This window comes from Corapipo altera, unplaced genomic scaffold (genome assembly GCF_003945725.1).
Source record: "Corapipo altera isolate COAL_440 unplaced genomic scaffold, ASM394572v1 75, whole genome shotgun sequence".
NCBI classification, from domain to species: domain Eukaryota; kingdom Metazoa; phylum Chordata; class Aves; order Passeriformes; family Pipridae; genus Corapipo; species Corapipo altera.
In genome coordinates, this window is record NW_020884887.1 from 12228827 (window position 1) to 12250012 (window position 21186).

At 40.7% G+C, this 21186-nt stretch overlaps 1 protein-coding gene across 8 annotated transcripts in view; it reads left to right on the forward strand.

Annotated features, from left to right (window-relative positions):
- FAM13B (family with sequence similarity 13 member B) overlaps window positions 1–14499 on the forward strand; it is a 46246-nt gene extending 31747 nt beyond the window's left edge. For 3 of the 8 annotated variants that reach the window (XM_027643663.1, XM_027643665.1, XM_027643664.1), the window contains exons 15-25: window positions 2494–2559; window positions 3643–3853; window positions 5358–5487; window positions 5946–6027; window positions 6300–6529; window positions 6889–6972; window positions 7763–7858; window positions 10083–10166; window positions 10263–10435; window positions 10844–10945; window positions 12087–14499. In XM_027643663.1, the coding sequence (XP_027499464.1) occupies window positions 2494–2559; window positions 3643–3853; window positions 5358–5487; window positions 5946–6027; window positions 6300–6529; window positions 6889–6972; window positions 7763–7858; window positions 10083–10166; window positions 10263–10435; window positions 10844–10945; window positions 12087–12210 (1382 nt within the window). In that variant the 3' untranslated portion in view covers window positions 12211–14499. The remainder of the gene's footprint in view (window positions 1–2493; window positions 2560–3642; window positions 3854–5357; window positions 5488–5945; window positions 6028–6299; window positions 6530–6888; window positions 6973–7762; window positions 7859–10082; window positions 10167–10262; window positions 10436–10843; window positions 10946–12086) is intronic. The other 5 variants (XM_027643668.1, XM_027643667.1, XM_027643666.1 and 2 more) reach the window with 5 other exon arrangements.
- Window positions 14500–21186: the final 6687 nt, after the last annotated feature.

Below are 21186 nucleotides of genomic sequence, written 5' to 3' on the forward strand. Positions count from 1 at the left end.
TTCCACCCTTTAGCTCACTGTATAGTCAGCTGGGAGTGATAAAGAGAACATTTTACAAAGTAGAAGCAGCAGACAACTTATATTTTCTTTTGTTCGGTCTGAGCAACGTGTTCCTCTCCACGGGGTACGATGGGCCAAGGCTGACACAGGTACCATCTCAATTCAGAGCTATCTGCAGCTTAATTAAGGACCTTAAAGTATAAAGAAAAAATAGTCAAAGAAACAACCAAAGAAAGAAAACAAAAAAAGCCCAAGTTTCATTCTAGGTGGTTTGGTTTGGTTTTGCTTTTTATTGTTTTTAAAGTGTCTAGTGGTTCCATGACCCTGAGTCTCTCATCCAAGTCTTTAAAAACACTTTAATTATGTCATATAGTTAAATTTCACACTGTGTTTTGTCTTTTTTTTAATGCAAACTACTGAAATTCTAATGTTAGCTGAATTTGACTTAAAATCACTAAACTGCCAAGTTATATTTCAGTTATTCTGAAATATCTGTTTAAAACATCAGGGATGTCAGATGTTGGTTTTCATGTCATTGGACAACTTGAAACAGCTCAAAATTTTCAAATAAGGGCTGAAGTTGCAGGTGGATATTATTTCTGTGCCTCTTCTCCCTCCACTATTTGGATTTTAGGAAAAACAAGATATTTGAAACATAGTTTTCTCTCAGACAGGGTTCCTTATGTTTTTGACCTTATTCCTCATGGCCTTCCAGGCTTAGCAAACCCTTGAGCTTGTGACTTTACTGAATTTTGTTGCTCAAATGTCTGGTAATAGCTGGTTAGACCCTTGCTTTACTTAAAAAGACTATAAGCCCTTTGTAACCAGAGGAAAACACTCTCATCAATATCTCCTTTTCAAAATACTTCTTTTTATGTGTACCTTATATCCCATTTCCTCTGCCTGGTGTTGTTATTTGAAGTCATGGCACCTTAAAAAATACAAGAGATATAATGTGCTGAAATACTCTGAGCTGTCACTGACAGTGCAGTTGGCCACAGTCCACTTGTTTCTGATCTGAAAAACTTGCAAATGCAATTTGATTAATGCAGTGCAGGTGGACTATGCAGGGACAAGGTTTTAACTTCCAACAGGCTGTTCCAGTGCCAGCTGCTCTTTAAGTATCACAGTGAAGTGTTGGTAAGGCACTCCTAACAAAGAATGCACTGAACTTCTGGTTGCAGTGTTAGAAATGTTAGAATTAGTAAAACTGGGTGTGTGTCCTGTGGCAGTGCAGCTCAGAGCTGTGTGTCAGCACACACAGCTTTGTCCTGAAGCTCAAGTGGTGGTAACTTTATTGACGATTTGTCACTGGTGTTGAATGTTTTCCAAATTAATTGCCTTCATGAATCCATACTGCCCTTATAACCACTTTACAAATGATGAGGTTTGCAACTTCATTAGATTTGTACAGTATTTGCTGCTTGGTGGTTTTGAGCCCCAGCAAACTGCACATTCAGGGAATGTCATGCACAGAGAAGTCAGATTTGCAGGCATCCAAAGACACTGAGTCCAGATTTTCATTCTTCTTGCCCAAGGTAATAACTGTCAAAAGTTAAAAAAAAAAAAAATCATCAAAACCCTGTTTATGTTCTCGGTGTTTTATTTACATAAGTTGCTTACTTGCACATTACATTTTGTTGCATCCTCTATTTGTGCTAATCTGATTTAATACATATTCTCAGAAGGTTTGTGGCTTCCATTTTCATTATTTCCTTAAATCTGCTCATAAAAATCGCTTTGGTTTTACTTTATGACCCCTCCTTTGAAAAGAAAGTAGCATATTATATAAATTTATATTATAAGCTTCTTGGTATTAAATCATGATCTTTTGCAAGGTGTAACTTCATTGTGAGGTATTTTAACTTTGGTTATTCTTCAGTTCTTTTTAGGATGGTTATTAGGATCTCAGCCTTCCAAGGCACTGCAAGTCCTTGTGGCATTTTACTGAAGTAGAGTGACTTTGTTGGGAAATCTGTAGTAGTCCAAATTTTATTACAAGATTTGGGTTATTAAAACCTATCTAACAGAAAACTGAACATGAAAATGAACACCAAATGCTTGCTGGTTTAAGGCAAAAATGCAGAGTGGTTAATTTATATTTCTAAGTACTTTTTTCTGCATTTGCCCTGCTCTTTGGAAATCACTGCCATCTTTATTATTTACAAACTCTGGTCAAAAACGTATTTAGAACTTGCCTTTTGTTCACGTGAGGATGCTTGAAACTCTTAATAAACTACCAAAAGCCTTTACTATTCCTGTATCAGTTCCTTATAAACCTTTTCAGTAAAAAAAATTCCAATTGGCCAAGGACTGAGCATCCTTACCTGCCATGGGAATTCCTTGGAAGCTGAGAGTGCTCAGGGCCTGGCCCAAAAGACGGGATGTTTTTCCCTGGTACTGTATCTTCCTGCTTTACATGTTATGTATAGTTTGTTCTGACTGTGCTGTGTGTTCACTTTAGTATTTTTGCCATTCTTTTTCATTTATTAGCGCCATGCCCTATCACTTTCCCCCTCATTGATTTCAAAACAATGCATCTGCAGAGAGAAGGGGAGGGTAAGTATGGTTCGCCATACGTTCAGTTATCTGCCTTTTGATAGTTTATGGTTTGCTTTCTAACTAACCCTTCACCTGCTGTCCCTTATATCTTGGGAATATTCTGATCTGCAGTTTTTTTTTGTCGATTCAAAAAGGTCCCCTTCTTGTATCTTGTGCTGTGCAAACAGGCCAAGATCATGGCTGAAAAACGAGACAAAAAATCCCAATCATACTTAGTAAATACACGATGGAAAGCAGGTACAAGGGTTATTTTTATTTTTTAAAGATTAATTTGTGGGTTTTATTGTTGTTCTGCACACTCTGAACCCAGTTTTCAAATTTCTGATTTGAACTGGAAAAATATAGACAGCACTTTGAAAGGAGAAAGGGAGGGTGGGATTTTAAATTCAGGTGCTTGGAAGACCATGTTAGCTTTTTGTTAGACAGTAAGAAAACAATGTCAAAGAATTGTAAGGGATGTTAGGGATGAACTTTTCATAGGGATTTGAAAGGACTGATTGTTTTGGAATCTCCTTCCTAAAAAATCACCTTCCACAAATTAAGAAATCTCTTTTTCTCAGTGGTGTCAAGATAGATTTAATCTTAAAACCCCAACAACACTCTTTTTAAAAGACTTAAGCAGATGGGCATTGTACCTGAAGAGGTACTGTCAGGGTTACCTTCTTCAGAACCAAGAGGACAATCTTTCCCAGTACATGCATATGGTATGAAAACCAATTTCCACAGCAAAATGTTGCAATGGACAATGAATACATTCTCCTAATTTTGGATTTCTGATACATAAATTAGGCTCTTTTACACTGTTGAACTGCTCAGAAATGCATACTCCCAAGATACACTTTGAAAAAGGGATCCTAGTGTGCATACTTCATTTCAGTACCTTTTTCTTTCAGTTATATGACAGAATTTGTAGCTTTCTGACGTATTTCAATGTTTTTATTCACTTTGTGTATTGACACCACATCCTCTATAGCATACAAGACTAAGCATTGGGTACTCATTTTTGTTTCCTTTTGACTCTTGTTTATAATTCTGTTAACAGAAAAGTACCATTTTGTGTCCTTTTTTTTTATCTTCTAGATCCATTTCCTGCTTTCAAATCTTGGCAGGAAGACAGTGAATCTGGAGAAGCTCAGCTTTCCCCACAGGCTGGAAGGATGACTAATCATCCCTTGGAAGAGGACTGTCATCCCATATTGTCACATCGGAGTCTGGATTTTGGGCAAAGCCAGCGTTTCTTACACGATCCAGAAACGTTAGATTCTTCATCCAAAGCACTTTCTTTTGTTAGGTGTGTATTTTAATGCAGTCTGGTGGGTTTGGGGGCAGGAGAATTTACTGGCAGGATAAAAAAACCTCAGCGGTTTAAGAACCTCGTGGGTTTTTCATGACGTGAATTAATTGCAGACCAAGGTCAAGCGTAGCATTATGTGGCCATTTGACTGTTCTGCCTGCCCAGGAACTGCCAGGGTGAGTCAGGCCAGAGGTTCATCTGGGGTGGTATCATATCTCTCCAAGTGGCCACTGACAGATGCTGAGGGAAAGAGTATAAAAATAGGGCAGGTTTGCAGGCTTTTCCCTGGCATTTGGTCAGGGCTTCTGACAACCAGCTGTGATGGCATTTCCTGGGCTGAAGGTAGTATTTATAGCCTTTGTTTTCCAGGCTTTGGTCTATGATTTATGTAAGCTCTGGGTTTTTTTCCTTTTTGTTTATGAAAGCAGAGTTGTCACTAAACAAACTGCAAGTTACTTGTGTGACACTGGGGAGTGTGACCCTCCAAAACTGTCACTATCCTGTGACCTGCACTGTCTGCTGCTATTACTGGGAAGGGGAATTTGAGAACACTTCCCATGCTCATTAGGGAAGAGATAATCTCATGAAAGTGGAAAAATCTGGAACAGGAAAGACCAAGTTTAGAGTGTCCAGTTGTCTGACAGATTTATTGATGCAAAAGGTGCTTGCCCAAGTTTTCTCCAGTGAGCCACAGAAGAGAATGGACAAGCACTGTTAAAATGATGTAGAGACTGACCTGCAGGAAAGTGCTGGTGTAACAGCTGTTCTCCTCATTCTGAAGCTGATAAGGATCTACACTAGTAGATTATTAGATTAGTATTGCTAATATCTTGAACTAGATGTCACTGGCTGTGTTGAGGCATCTTTCAGGCACCTTGTGTAACAAGTGTACTAGAACATTCTCGTCTCAGTCTTGAAATAAAAAGGCTTTGCAAAAGCAGCAAATGTCAAGGAGCTGAACAAGTGCAAAATATGATATAAAACCAGAACCACATGCTCTACAAATCTATTAGTAAGATTTAAGAAAGTTATCAGTAAGATCAACAGAGGATGTGGATGTTTTTTAGGTAAGTATCTAATGACTTGCCTGAGACAGTCAAGTAAAGCTGTTTAATTACCAAGAATTGTTCAGTGGTAGCTTCTATCCTAGGGTTTATTCTGTGCCCAAGAAGTCTTAAAGAACTACTGAGTATCTCTCACTTAGGTAAACAGCCCAGCCACCAGTAAGGTGGCAATTAATGGTACATTAGTTTACTACACTTGAATTTCAAATGCTGTTTTTCTATTACAGTTATTACTGAAATTAGAGAGGAAAAAATAACATCACATCTTGAAGGCAGCAGCTCAAAGAACTTTGAGTAAATGGCTCTGAAAACTTGAAAAGAATGGAGTGTGAACTAGAGGAAAAAAATTAAATTAGTCACCTGTTACTTAAATATACAAGTTGTTTGCACTTGTCTAATTATATAAATGACATTTTTTTAAAATGTTTTTAATACAGAACACGAAGAGCATCCTTTAGCTCAAAAGATGACAAAAGGGAAGACAAGACACCTTATCAGCTTGTCAAGAAATTACAGAAAAAAATAAAGCAATTTGAGGAACAGTTTGAAAAAGAGAAAAACAGCAAGGTAGGTTACCAGTTCTGTTTTCACTCAGGGTGTAAAGGACTGCATGACAGGGCTGAGTGATTCTTGTAGTCCATCAGTGAATAACTGGGGGCTCATAAGTGAGAAGAATTTTGTTACACACTGCTGTCTGCAAAAGTGAACTGAGCTACAGCAGTACTTGAAAATGTGCCATAATGCCAGAGCCAGAGGAGGACAGAGTGACATTTATGCACTGAGACTAAGGAGATTTCAGATGTGGAAAAGCAGAAGTGTCTTTACCACTCTCTGGTTCAACTTCTGATATTGCTTCAGTTTTAGTTTCACAAGTGTTTTCCCTTATGTTGGCACTGAGATCTGACCTGATACTGAGTGGCATCTGGTCACATTCACTGTCAAATATTACCAAATCTTGAAAGAAGTATTTATAAACAAGATTTAGTGTATTTGTTCTAAAATGTAGTTTATTTGTATTTTTTCAGCCCTCCTATAGTGATATTGCAGCCAATCCAAAAGTTTTAAAGTGGATGACTGAACTCACCAAATTGAGAAAGCAAATTAAAGGTAAGAGATGCTACAGTTTCTGGTTTTTTACAAACACAAATAATCTGTACGACTGAAACAGATAAATCATTCAGTAAAATTCCCCAGGACACTAAAAATGTTTCATTTCTACCTTCTGAACTATTCAAAAATCAAATGATTCTTGTGGCTTTAGTTCATTAGGAGAGAAACTTTGCCTTGGCAAATTGCTGTGTTCCTGTATTTGCAGTTAAACGAACCAAGAGCGTTACTTCTTTTGAACCTTTGGATTGAGCAATTTTTCTCCTTTCCAGATGCAAAGCAGAGGAGCTCAGAAGGAGAATTCATACCTCAACCACGTCCCCGAAGTAACACTCTTCCAAAAAGCTTTGGTTCCTCTCTTGACCAAGAGGATGAAGAAAATGAAGATGAGATGCGGGTTGTGCAGAAGGAGAAGAAGCCCACCAAGGAGGCTACACTGGAACTCATCTTGAAAAGATTAAAGGAAAAACGAGTGGAGAGATGTTTGCCAGAAGATATAAAAGTAAGCATGAGGTTGTGGTTATGGGATAGGCTCTTTCCAAGAGAATAAGAGAGGGAAACAGAGCTCTGTCAGACACTTCAGATACCATTTTATCAGCAAAATGATGCCTCTCTCTAGCAGCCCTTTGTCAGGCCATCATATCTCAGGCTCTGTGGGGAAATTATCAAGATGAACCACATTTTCCTTGCTCACTCTTTATCAAAATATTTACAAGTATGTGCTGACAATATTTAGGTGGATGAAGGTGGGATGTGTGGTATTAACTAAGCTAAGTTTAGCTGAGGCATCTGTATAGCTGCTAATGTAGAAAAGCAGTTAAAGTGACTTGTGTTTGATTAAATGTTAATTATTCTTGATAGAAAATGACAAAGGACCATTTGGTAGAAGAGAAAACATCTCTCCAGAAAAGCCTCTTGTATTATGAAAGCCAACATGGACGGCCGGTAATACTTGGTTTTACTTCAAACTCTCTTCTTGTATGTGTAGACAACAGTAACTCTTGTGCAGTAGTTAAGACCAGAATTTAATGCTGGTGTGGGGGTTCTTCTTTTTCCTTCTCCAAAACACAAAGGTATCTATTGGCCTCCATGTTGGCATCCGAGGAACTTACTGCATTGACTTCTAAAAAAAGAAAAAAAAGTATGTATTAATAGGCCCCTTCTTCACAAATCATCAGGTTATCAGAGTTTGCAAAGTGATTGGTGTTATTTGATGCCTTATATGTCTGTGAGGCAAAGAGACATCTTAAAAATAAACAAGATTATCGAATTTCCTGGGAAAAAGCCAGAATTGTTTTTCTGGATTTCACAAAAACAGAAAAGGCAGTTCCCACCCCTCTTTCTACAGTTTCATCTTTTTCTTTTTTCCCTTGTCATTTCTGTAGAACCATCATCATTGCCAGGCACACATTTTTCCCCTCAGTTCTTGATCCCTTTTTTACCTCTTTTCCTTGGATATTTAAAAACAGGGTTTGCTTCTTCTGAAGCTCCCCTGACTTTTAGGAAGAGTTTAAACCTTTTTCCTGAAAAATACAAGTGAGAAAAGAAAGAATGAAAAAGCAGCCCCTTTTTCCCATTTATTTGCATAAACCCCATTCCATACACACAGTTTGAGGTAGTTTTATGTTCCCATTTGGAATGTACGTGGCCTGGCAGGAGAAGCACACTGCTTTGTGTTTGCTTGTCTATTATTTAGTGACTGGTATAATTAATTCTGTGGTTTCTCTGCCTTTAGGTTACTAGAGAAGAAAGACATATTGTGAAGCCACTTTATGACAGATACAGACTTGTAAAACAAATGTTAACTAGAGCAAGCATTACTCCTATTCTTGTGAGTAAAACAAATGCTATTTCTGTTTATTTTCCCACTCCTGAACTGCTAGGCTGCATTTAGAAGAGCCAGTAACAGTGTTCCCTAAAACATCTTTCTTGTGGAAGATATAAGACCCATGTTGTCGTTGTACTTGAGGCATTTGATTTACTGCTGAGAACAGAGCAGTTCCAAGCTGTCTGTGACCTTGGTGGCTCCTGGGAAGTAAATGGTTCTCGGTGGAACTCAGCGAGCTGTGCTAACTCGCTGTGGCTGAGACATTCCCAAGTCTCTGTGCTAGGTGTGGATGCACAGCACATACTGTACTTTTAGTCCTGCCCAGAATAGTAACACCAGTTGCAGTGCAGGTTCCTGTCAGCAGAGGCATGAGTGACAGGATTGGCCATCAGAACCATTTCATTCCTTCATGCTTCCCCAGAGTGAGACGTGTTACCAGCGCCTGCAGCATCTGTAGGACATCTGTGCTTTCTCATTGTGTTTTCACTTCATTTCCTCCTGAATTGCAGTGCTCTCTCTTCTTTTCTTTCCTCTCTCTGTGGTCCTGCGAGAGAAAAGGAAGAAAAGTTTTCATACCGTGCAAGGAAATTGTTGTAACCTTGTTTATGGTACCTGTAAAACAGCTGGGGAGTGACAACCAGCTGGCTTTGTTGTGTGTGAGCTCTGAGCACACCTTGCATCCTGACCCAGACTTGCAGAATACCTGTTTTGATGTTGGCTATTGACCCTTTTGGAAGGAAGGGAACTGCATAGCTGACCTGAGACAATCTCTTTGCATACAGACAGTTCTCTGAGTAGCTGGGCTTACTCAGCAGGAACTTAATCTGCTGTTTACATTACTGACAGTTCTTAGCTCTCCCCTTTAAGCCAAGTACTTTGAGATAAAGGGATCAGGTCAAGACCTTGCCTTTCTTGCACATACTTCTTTTTTTTTTTTTTTTTTTTTTTTTTTTTTTTTGGCTACTTTTTAAGAAAAACATGATTTGCATCACAGTCATATTTAAGTTGAAGGGCTTTTATATCAGTATCCCTTTTTGAACTCCATAAACACAGGTTGCTCTTAAACACCAATGCATTTCTCAGTGACTGGTGAGTCAGAGTTTTTTGGTGGTGCCCTTGGCTGGTTGAGTTTTACCCCACCTCTCACCTCAAAGATCTGACTCTTGAGCTGAGATGAATTTTACATTCTGAGTAGCCTTGTGTCTATATCATAGTTGTTCTTTTATTTTTTTTGGCTGTGAAATAAAGGGGTGGGTGATAGCCCACCAAAAGAGACCTTGGTAACACAATTCCTAGTCTGTGCTGTAGGCAACAACTGTAAAATATTTTTCACAGGCCTTTTGAAAACTATAAGAGATATGGGGGGCTCTGTCATTTCCAAGGGTTGTTCAGTGGTAGTTCTAGGTAGGTGTATTCAGTGCCAGGTATTTCAAGAATGGATTTTTTGGTTTATATGACAGTTGATTCCATGAGATATCTCTTATGGTATTGCAGTTCCACAGCACTGAAGGCTGTATGGAAACATCCAGAGAAGCAGGAAACTCTTTACCTTTCATGAACTAAAGTCTTTTGACAGGTCATTGTCTGTGTGGCTTTTATGTTCCACCTTTCTCCTGTTCAGAGTCCATCTGTTGGAATTGCTCCTGCTGTCCAGGGGTAATGGATGAGCAGAGCACTGTGGCATGTGTGCACCAGGCAGCTCACAGTGACACCTGCACAGCACAGGGGCACCTGGCTCAGGCTGGACTTCAAAGAATTTTGTCTCTGGGGTGGCAAGAGATATCTCTGACATCACACTTCCAAATGCCAGGCTTCAGAGTGGTCTGGACCCAGTGTATGCCTGGCAGGAGATAAAAACCAGCTCTGGCCTTGAGTAACTGAGGTGTGATTTGGGAGGAACAAGAGTAAATATGAAATTCAGAGATGTCATTGTGCTTTATGAATCTTCTACAAAACATGGAGAGAGCAAGTGCTTTTTAAGTCCAAAGAAGAGTATTTTTGCATAGATAATAAGCTTTAACATTTACTTCTATGTCAAGGATGCCTTGGGCACCTGAGCTTTTTGGGTTGTGTGGTTATTTTGTTTGTGCTTTGTAAGTATGTTTGCAGTCTTATTCATCTAAAAGAGGAAATACCTTTAGGTATTGGGTGACTTGAGCAAAATTGTGACTTCAAACAGCTTTTGATGTCTAACTGCACATAATGAAACAAACTTCCATTTTTGCAGGGGTCACCATCAACCAAGAGGCGGGGGCAGATGTTACAGCCCATTATTGAAGGTGAAACTGCCCATTTTTTTGAAGAAATTAAGGTATGTCCAGTGCTCTTTTAATAAATACTTCCCAGCACTTGTAATAGGAAACTGAAGTACGTCATATTTATGTTGAACTTCTGCTTTGACCTTCAGGAAGAAGAGGAGGAAAGTGATGGTTTGTCTTCAGACCTGAATGATATCTTAAAAACTGCTGCCCAAACCCAGCCCGTTCTAAGCCCAGTTGAAAACTCTGAGTCTGACGTTGAAGATGGTCAAGAGAAGCTGACCCGGGACCTGAGGCTGTCCAGCACCCGAGCTGCTTCCATGTATGCAGGATTTAATTTTAGGAGCTGCAATTATTGTACTGACAGTCATGGTACCAAATCTGTGATGCTGGGTGGAAGGGAGTGACGTGTTCAGCGTTTCTCAGGAAATGTTTGGATTGGAAGAGTGTTCTTTGCTCTGATGTGTCTGAGATCTTTTTGTATTCAGTGAATTGTTTAGTATCTTCTAAACCTTCTTCAGCCTTGAGCTGTGTAGACAGCAGAAAATTTTGCCCCTTTATTAACTGCTGGTTAATAGCAGTTTGATCTCAATATTTCACCTTCAGACAGACAGCATGTTCCTTCTGAGCCAGACACATGAATTATTAGTGCAGCTAGCTCAGCTGTTTTTGAGGAGTTTAAATTCTCTTGTATGGCCAACAGTATTTTTCTTTCTCTTGCAATTTTTAGGCCTGAATTATTGGAGCAACTGTGGAAAGCCAGAGCTGAGAAAAAGAAGCTACGTAAGACATTACGAGAATTTGAAGAGGAGTTTTATCAGCAGAATGGAAGGTTTGTTTAGCACAAAACCAGATGCTGGGCAGCCTCATGATGCAGCCAAGTATTTTTTTTTTTTAACTTTCTCTATGGATGTTGCCAAATGGAATCTGATCTGTTTTGATCTTTGCTATGAATAATCTCCTGAAGGAGATAACTTCGTGTATTTTTAACAGTGGAGGAAGCCTGCTCCTGGATTTTGCTTCCTCTGTTGCAGTCTGTTAAGCATAGTAATTAAAATGGGAAAAGTGAGATTTTTTCCATTAAAAAAAATTAACATTTAAAAATACTTACATTTTTATATTAAAACCCCCCCATCCTTTTTTTTTAACAAAAGGCAGGTAAATTTGTCTATTTTTCCCTTGTTCCAGTTGGTCAGTCCTGACAGTGGATATTTGCTTTACCAAAAAGGACTATATAATTTTTACTCTTCTTTTTATTGCGTAGTTATTTTAGGCTTCTTATTTGAATATATGTTGTCATGAATTGGATTGAATTGCTGCCCATTGTATTTTGAGGTGTCTCATGAAGAAAAACTAACAACACTTCTAAGAAGTCAGTCAAAGGGATCAGTCAAACCACTTGACTGGCAGATGTTCTCACTTAACTATCCTTTCTCCAGTATTTCTCCTAAACTACAAACTCCTGGACCATTGGTCACACAAATTCCAGTATTGTGGCTTCACTGTGCACTTACTGAATTTGGCACTTAACTCCTTTTGACTTCAATGGCAATTAATGAGGTTAATAAGATTATTAGATTCATTATACTCCAGTCTTAAATAAGAATAATTTCGTGCTGTCAATTTGTGGGTCATTCTACATAACAGTAAAAATGACTTAAATTTATTTGTATTTTTCTGTAATCTGTACAGAGGATCTGAAATCAAAGCCTTCATATCCTGTTAATAAAAACCCCAAAAGAGCTTTAGACAACAATTAGCACACAATGCTGCAGCACTTGTGCTGAATAAATGCTGCTGGGTTTACAATTCACTTTTTTAGGTGATGGCAATGAACTAAAATATATCTTAGTGTCTATTATTGGTGAACAAGCTGCTAAAAATGTTTTCATTCCATGACAAAAATGCTTTTGTGTCTGCCTTGCTGCAGGATGGAGGGTTTAGTTGAAATTGTGATGTGCTTCTTTTTCCAGGAACGTACAGAAAGAAGATCGGATCCCAATGCTTGATGAGTACAGGGAGTACAAGAAAATCAAAGCCAAACTGAGGCTGTTGGAAGTCCTTATCAGCAAACAAGATTCTTCAAAATCCATTTAAATTCTATTCCTCCAACCTGTTGAGTAACATGGTGTTTCCATATACTACCCCTGTACTTGTTGGGTGCTTGTGTTCATGTGTCATGCACTGTTGAAAGAATCCAGTTTGTGCACTTTACTGTGGTGCCACTAGGACATGTTTGAAGGGTAAGCAGGTCCTGTCCAGAGAGCAAGTAAGGTTTCTGAGACTGCTCTATCCAACTTTAGCAAACACAGTTTCCATCAAAGTTTTGTATTCCAGATGCATCCATCTTGTTCCAAAACAACCATAGCTTTTTCTTTTTTTTTTTTTACTTTAGCATTCAAGAACTTTGAGACTTTTGTTATTACCAACTTTTTGCATTATTGAAGAAATTCTTAATTACCATAATGCTACACTGAACTACTCCTCTTGCCTATTCTTTTATTATGGGGGGGAGAAAAAAAAAAATCAGCAAATTAAAGGTACAGCTCTTATTCCTGGAACACTTAAACAGACTGAAATTCCTTTCAAAGGACTGCTGTGGAACAACTTTAGGTTTTGCTATTCTAAATTGCACCTATTCACAGTAATAATTAACGTCTCTGGATTTTGCTCATTAGCGGTCACGTTTCCTCCTTGGTAAAGATGACGGTGGATGAACCAGAAAGTGACCTTTGCTTAGTGGCTTTTAAAACTTGGAAAACTGAAAAGTTCAATCACATGCTGCCTACAGGACTTATGTTACTGGTGTTCCTTTGATCTTTTCTTTTTTTTTTCCCCTGGTTGTTGTTTATCACCCAGTGGTGACGTAGTGTTTTGGCTGAATTGGATAACGCACCTCCGCTCTCGGAAGATTTGAGGAACACAAAGAACACTTTGCTGTATGGGAAATCTGATGGCACTCAGACTGGTGTAGCTCCAGCAGAAAGGAGCTGGCTTAGGACAGTTAAAATCCCACTGTACCTGAAATAAGTGTGGTGTCAAGGGCTAAAATCAGTGTAGTTAACACGCACCACAGGCTGAGCGTCGGTCGGGAGTGCAAAGATTACTGCTGTTTATCACGGTTTTGTTTTACAGTTGGAGAATAAAAATAAGTTATCTAACCCTTACGATGTAAGCAACACAGTTTATGGGCCTTGCATGATTTAGCTTCAGAGTTGAAACTAAATAATGTTCTGAGTATCACATCTGCTGTGCTGAATGATGATTTAGCTACTGGCTTTACGCTCTGCAGCAGCCACACGCGGCCGTTTCCGAGCTGGCAGAATCAAAATGTTCATTTTTTAGCTGGGGCTTTCTCTTTTTTTTTGTTTTGGTTTTTTTTTTTTTTTCTTCAGCGTATCAGTTTGATTGTGGCCACGTTTTGCATGCACCTTCTCTCAACTGCATGTTTTTATGACTGGCTGGTATCAACATAGCTATGAATTCACTCCGCTTTATGAAAGACCAAAAACGAACTTTCTCACGACGTAAGAAATGGCTCGCATGTAACCTCAGAGACTTGCTGTTCTGTCATGAAGCATATGAAATAGGTTGCAAGTAGGATTTTTAGTGCTCAGATTTCATTTGTGTACTGTAGGATACTCCTTGGTTTGTTTTACTCTGCTTGTAGGCATGTAATTCTGGAATTCAGAAAAAAAAAGCACTAAAACTATTGAGCACTGGTGGTATGCCTTTTTTCTTTCTTTTTTTTTTTTTTTTTTAACCTGCAAAGTGATCTGGGACCTTAGAGAATTATGAGGTTAAACTAGTCTTGAGACCATTTACCAATTTTATTCAGTTCCATTGTGCAATGTACACTTCAGTTCCTTTTCTATCAGTCTGCAGACACGGGTGTATCCAAACATTGAAACTAATGTGTACTGTATAGTGTTGTACATGAATGTTTGTGTTTTATATACCACATGCAAAATGTCAATATGCACTATTTAAATGTTTTAAATAATATATTCCTCCTTTATAATGCTTAAATCTATATGATTCCAATATTTTTATAAGTGAGTGAGTGATCAGACTGGTTCCAATTCAGAATTAACAGCTGCTTTGTGTTTGTTATGCAGTGTTTGGCTGTTTATTCAGTATAGTAGATAAGCATGGCAACAGTTAATGCTGAGTGTGTTTTGTGCCATCCTTGTTGAGCAATAAATAAATGGTAGAACTAGGCATTTTGTGATATAACAGTTTTACTTTGGTAAAAGCAAAACCTATATATCTATATGGATATATAGATATGAAATATATATAACTAAACCAGATATAATTGCATTGCTATGTCTGGTGCTCATTGTATAGACTTTTATAATAAAAGTACCTTAACCTTTATTGTCATATATCTTTGTTTCTCATCATGCTTTCTCCTCCACTGCCATCTGAACTGGCAGCTGGGCTCGTGGTGCCGTGTGGGCTTCAGTTCCTGCTGGGAATGATGCAGGAGAGACCGGGAGTCTCGCTCCTTCCTGCCCCAGCAGCTGCACTTTGGGAGTAGATGGGGCTGAGAGCTGAATCAGCCACCACTGGGCTAATTAATGCACCTTCAGCTGAGCATGTTTGATTGTGTCTCTGTATCCATAATGATCTCCCAACCTTGAAATCAGTATCACAGCAGTTACTGCTGTTTGTGGCCAGAAAACGCTGACTGCACACGCTGCTGAACACTCCAGAGGATGCTTTTCCTCTCAACCAGACTTTATTTCACAGCAGATTGTTGTGAGTTTGTATATGAGAAGTGTTCAAGGTCCTTCGAACTGACTCTTGTGTTGAATTCCGTGAGAATCCACCTTTCTTCAGCCTCAGGCCTGTCAGGGGATGAAGAACTGAAGGTGAAGACTCTGTGGATGTGTGGCCCTGCAGGTAAATGGGAATAAGGAAATAGCAGGAAGTTGAGGGAGCACATGAGGGGGAGGAGGTGGAAGCAGCCTTGGACATGTTCTTTGGGGTGGGACAGAATAACCTGCCCTCTGTTCACATGGCCTTTCTCTGAAAATGAGGGGAAAAAACAAACTCTAAGGACATTTGACTTGAAGAATGAACAAGGTTTCTACAGATCTGTTCTACAATCCCTCATTTTTCCTTAATTCCGTTATTATTCAAAGAAGCTTTCTGTGATCAGCATGCTAATGAGAAAACAAAATTCCCTCAAATAGTGGTGTAGTGAGAACTGCTGCAAATCCATGTGCATTGAACTAGGAAGATTTTAATGAGGAAAATAACCATGTTGAATACCACTAGTCAAAATGGGGGAGAAGCATGTTTTTGAGGGTGCAAAAAGCTCAGTGATACTGGGACAAATCTTTTTTTCTGAAGAACCAGTTCTGAGATGGTGCAAATCGAAAGTATTCCAAGCTTGTCCTCTTCAAACAGGTTTGCCTGAGCCACTGTGTTACCACGGGGCTTGCAGGGGAAAGCCAGGCAGGCTGTAAGGAGGGTGGGAGAGGTTAAGGGGTGCCTGAAGCTCTTTTGGGAAGTTCTGGGTGAGTAACTGTCTAAAGATTTTGAGGCTCCTGGTAGGAGAGGGGCTGCCAGGAGGGGGAAAGGTTGGACATGCCGAGGTGCCACACACCTGCTTTCCGGGCTCTCAGGCTGTTCAGTAATCAAGATAAACATGTCATCAGTGACCTGTGTTTTCTGGGACAAGTGTCCTGGGGTTCTGCATGGCAACCAGACCCCTTTGGAAGTGAAGAGAAGAGGGGTTTTATTTTAAACCAGTCCCTTGAGAAGAGAGTGTGTGGCTTGGCTCGACTTGGCCAGGAGACCAAAGTACAAGACCAGTGAACCCTGACAGGGGTACCTGTGCTGCTGGGCTGGAGAAATCCTCTTGCATCCCCTGGAATGCCTGTCTGCTCCCTTCTCTGTGACTCTGCTCCTCCACACTGGCATTTGGCACAAGGAGACCAGACACTGTGTAGTAGTCTGATAGTGCTTTGCAGGAGCTGGGCTTTAAAACAGAACTCCTTGTAGGACTTATTTAGGAGCCCTGGGGGCTGGGGACGGTGTGTCATGCACAAACCGAGCTGTGCAGCAGCAGAACTCCCCCGGGGCAGGGACTGTGGGTGCAGGGAGTGCTGCATCACAGTACTGAACCCCGGGTTTTCTCATAGCACCTTGTCCCTCGGGCAACGGGTATAGATGGATTTGGGAACGAAAGGGATGTTCTGGGAATTCCGGCCGGCTCAAGGGTGAAGCGAAGCGCCCTCTGGTGCCTCCAGCTGGGACTGCCTGGTCCAAGGAAAAGAGATTTGGGGTTTTTCCCGAAAGCATAACTTCATTCTTTTTTTCTCTGAAGGTAGCAGGTGCCTGGGACGGGAATTGTGGAGAAATAAGCGTTAACCTTGGGAGCTGATGCACCACCGAAGGAAGCAGTCAGGGAAAGTGAGGGCTGTGTGTGGATGGAGGGATCACTGGCTACGGAGAGGAGGGTTTGGAGCAAGCCCAGGATGCTGCCAGTGCTCGGGGTCTGCTCTCCTGGTCACGCAGCTGTGTCTCACAGCAGCCCCAAAACAAGGCAGAGGAATAAATGTCATCCAGGCATTTTCAGGGCTGGACACTTCTGAGAGTAAAAGCAGCACCTGAAATGTTCAGAGAAAAGACACAGAACCAACAGTGTTTTATACCTTTATTAACAGTCCCGCTGTTCTTATCCAGAAATAGAAAAAAAACCAGGGAGGGAGGACTCTGGTTTTATTTAAACTGTGTGAACAGTCTCTGTTAGCAGCTGAGCTCACACATTTTGCTGTGCCCTCCTGCCTGAAGCATCCTTCACCTCGTGAATGCTTTTCAGCATTTCCCTGAGCTTTGCTTTAGTGATGTTTGTTCCCCAATGGAACTGTGAGCCTGGAGAGCCCAGAACACACAAACACAGCCACGAAGCCTTGAGGTGGCACTGCCCTCAAACTTGCATTTGCAAACTTCCTCTGCTCATCCATCAGCTGCCAAGGGTCTGAGTCCTGAAATGCTTCACAAGCACAGGGTCTCACAGTCTCTGTCCCCCTCCCTGGGCAGCCACAAGATGTGCTGAAAGAGTGACAATATTTTAAATTATTGTCCCACCTCACTCTTGACTAATTTTCCTTACAAGTCTCTCTACTAAATTCTTCCCTCCCTGAGGGCAGCTGTTGTCAGCCAGTATAAAAGCACCTAAGATATCTTAAAATCACTGACTTTGTGTAGATCTTCTGCCTCTCAGGTTGTCACTGGTGAGGGTTTCACCTACGGCTGCAGCTGCCTGGGAGTGGGAAGAACATCTGCAAGAACAGACTCCCACACACTTCCTGCTGGAATTTCTGCAGTGGAGATGTAGCTCTGAGCTGTGACTGAGTTCTTTCCCTTCTTGTAGCTTTGATAACTCCAAAGGACTCTATTCAACACCAGAGAGGTTAAAAAAAAAAAAGGATTAAAAAAACCCAGACAAAGCCAGCACAGCTGACTGGGACACCAGGAGCACAGTCTCTGCTGCAGGAAAAGAGATGGGCAGCTCTGTGGAGAAAAGTGTTCTCCATCTGATTAAAATGTGGATTTTTCCTTCTGGCCCTTGCAAAAGGTCAGGATACAGAAATACACATTTCTTTTCAGAACCAAGAGGGATGGCAGGCATTGTTGTGCAGTGGTGTTTACAGCCAGCCTGGGGACTTTTCCCTTTCTTCTTGTAGAAGTAATTTTGTAAAAAATATGTTGTAGAAGTACTTGCATAGACTTACCCCAGCTACAGAACTACCAGAGACTGCTGAAAAACTTTTTGTAAAGCAAAGGGAAGCTGCAGTAATCTTTCTTCTTGCTGCAGATGCAGCCTGTGACCCAATAGATTGCTGTGAAACTCGTTTGTTTTTCATACATCTGTCTCTGTTTAACAGTTGGGCAAATGCCCGGCTCACAACTTTACACCATTGCTAAAACTCACTGGTCTCACCCTGCTGTTCAGTGTGTGATCTAGGCCTGAGCAAGCTCCCATTTGACTTTTGGGGCATAATTAGTGATTTTTCTTTGTTTATAAGTCTAGCTTTTATTATTTCTATGGTGTTAAAAATAGTATCCTGTGGAGAAATAGCTTTTGTAAGTAACAGTGGGGACAACTGTGACTCCTTTTGTATTCTTCAACTTCCAAAATACAGTCAGCAGTTTCCAAGAACATAGGAAAGAATAAAACCCACCTTTTCTTTAGCACTGTCTCCACTGGTTTGGCCCCAAGAGCACCTGGTTAGGAACAAAGGTAGACTCTAATTTTAGAGAAGTTTTCACTCTCTGTCCAGAGATCAGCAGATCTATTTACAAGTAAGAATGCCATTAAATTGTGTGTCCTTTCATGGAGCCACTCTGAATCAAGTTCAGACACATTCTGCCTTCCTCTGCTGTTAAAAAATTTTCATAACTTCTGGCTACAAAATTGTGCCTGTCTACAACTATTACAGCCAGGCTGTCTGTACAGGTCACACCTGCCTAATACTGGGTATAGGACAAGGCTGACTTTGAGGAGGCTGTTTGGCCAGAGTGGTTTCCCAGCTGCTCCAGTGGAAACAGCTGCTCACATACAAGTTTGTTTTGTTTTTTTTTTTTAAGATGAGCTTGGAATTTGTGTGACCCGTGTTTATGAGGAGGAGGTAATTTTAAACTCTTCTGGAATCTTATAAACAGGATTCTCCCTTTTAGCTTCACCTTTGCAACTCACCCATGAAAAGGTAAAAGTGAGCATTTATGCTGTGCTTGAGAAACACTGTGATTCCTGAGTACAAAGGAAGGGAACACAAGCCAATGCTTTTATCTGAGGAAAGATGATGTTGTTAGCATGTTCACAACATGTTGTTGTGTAAAGGACTTACCAGGATCCAAGGAAATAGGAGTCTGGATAGACCTGGGCATCAGCCAGCAGCTCTTCTTTAGCAGGGACACTTTTCCAGTGCAGATGTTGGAGGCAAGGATGGATCCTGAAGGAAAGCAGAAGCCAGTGAAACTCCAGTGCAGCTCCCTGCCCTCTCTTCAGGCTGTCATTTTACACAGAAAAGACTGGACTGACTTCAGAGGTTCTTGCTTAGATTTGAAGAACCTGAGCTTTTTAGATGTTTTGCCATAAGATGTACATACAAGATTTATTGGCCAAATCTTTTGTAACTGTGCTGTGATAATTCTGGGCTTGTGCTCTGTCTCATGCCACACACATTCCAGTGTTACTGTGTTATCTCTGCTGTGCAGCATCACATCCCTGTCCTACAAGGATTAGGGCTACAACAAACAAGGTGGGTAATGAGTAGGAAGGACACAGAGCCAGGGCCAGCCCACAGCAAGGCCAGAGAAGAGTTTGGGTGCTGAACCAGGGTGGGAGGTCTGTGAGGAGCTGAGAGCACCCTCAGTGGCAGGGAAAAAATAGGGGGCTGGTCTTGGTATTAGTGACCATCCCTTTAAATCACCTCAGCCCTTATTTTTCTAATATTGGTAATAATGAGGACTAATAATCCAGTCTTTGACCTTGCAAAAGGCTATGAAATCTATTCCAACAGCCAGCAGCAACCAGTGCACAGACCAGACACCAACTATTGCCAAGGAAATGGAAAGGATGGATCTGAGTCTGCTCCCTGCATTGGCTGAATTTCTGCATTTTTGATGAATTACTGCCTTGCCAGCTGCTACCTGAGAAAAGTGGCTGCATGTGCCTGAGGTGACCAGCCTTTCCTGGTGTCTTTATGGAAACACCATGCCTTGTAAATTGGATTTCACACGTGGTAAAGGTAAGAGGTCCCCTGATAATCCAGAAGAGGTTTATGGATGTGAAATACAAATACATGTGTGTGATTAATGCAGCTCAGGTTCCTTTCCTGAGCCAGCTGTTCTGCCTGAGAAACAACAACTTCTCCCCACTCTCCTGCTTTGATTTAGGTGAGGTGAAGATGCATCTTCCACTGCTGTACCAGCCCATAGATCCCCTATTCCTTGGGGATAATGAGGTTGAGGTGTGTTTTCATCTATCAGAAATGGGAAAACAAAGCAGCTCAGCTCATGGAAGGAACCTGAACTGAGGTAAACTTGAACTTTTATTTTATACAATCCTTGTTAGTTGTTGTGCTCTTCTGCATTCACAACTGACCACTTAAGCCAGACCTTGGAACAACACTTTTCTCTACATGAAGCACTCACAAGATATGCAGCCTTAAGATATTCCCATTTCTTTTATTTACTCAGTACATTCACAAAACCACAACTGCTTGTGAATCTGGATTTCACCCAGCATGGGCCAGACAGTTTATTACTTTAATACCTTATTCCACTGCCTTAAATGAAATATCTCTGGTTTACATAGTCCATTGTTACTGAGGCGTGTTCATGTGTTCTTCTGTTGTGTTGTATCAGTGCTAAATGAAGTGTGTGAAGCAGGCCTTTGGCTCTGAGTCCAGAGTGTTTTAGCATGATTCCAATTTATAAACATGTGATTTAAATTCAAGCCTCCTATAATTGATTTCTCCAGAGATGTCAGAGGAGATAAGAACACTAATATGTGCTTCTGCTCAGCTGGGCTCGCTGTTTCCAGTTCTTCCTGTCTCTCTACTGTAGATTTCCCATACCAAATACTCATCTATAAAGTTGGCACAAAACCAAATCCATAGTTTATCTCAATGTGAACAAGAGAAAAGCTCATCTAATTGCACTCATGGTTGCTACTAACTGTAGGATCGTGGCATTAAGGGCTTGGTTATGTTTTCAAAACCATTTTTGTGCTCAAGTATTATTACTTGCTCAGATTCATTCCTTAGACTAAGTCAGACTCAGTAATGATATTCACAGGAAGTCTTCCAAAACAGTGTGGAAATACAGGTAGATGGAGCAAGTGTTGTTGCCTCTTTTCAGCTGGTGATTCTGGGCTGCTCCCAACAGCAAACTCTCCTAGTAACTGTGGCTGTTGCTGTCTGGGAGGGTTCACATCGTGCTGTGATATCACCCCAGAGGTGGGACTTTGCTCAGGTTACTCATGTCTGTGCTCACCCTGCTGAACCTCACTGGAGGGAAGGGGCAAAGAAGGGCTGCTCACAGGCTGGA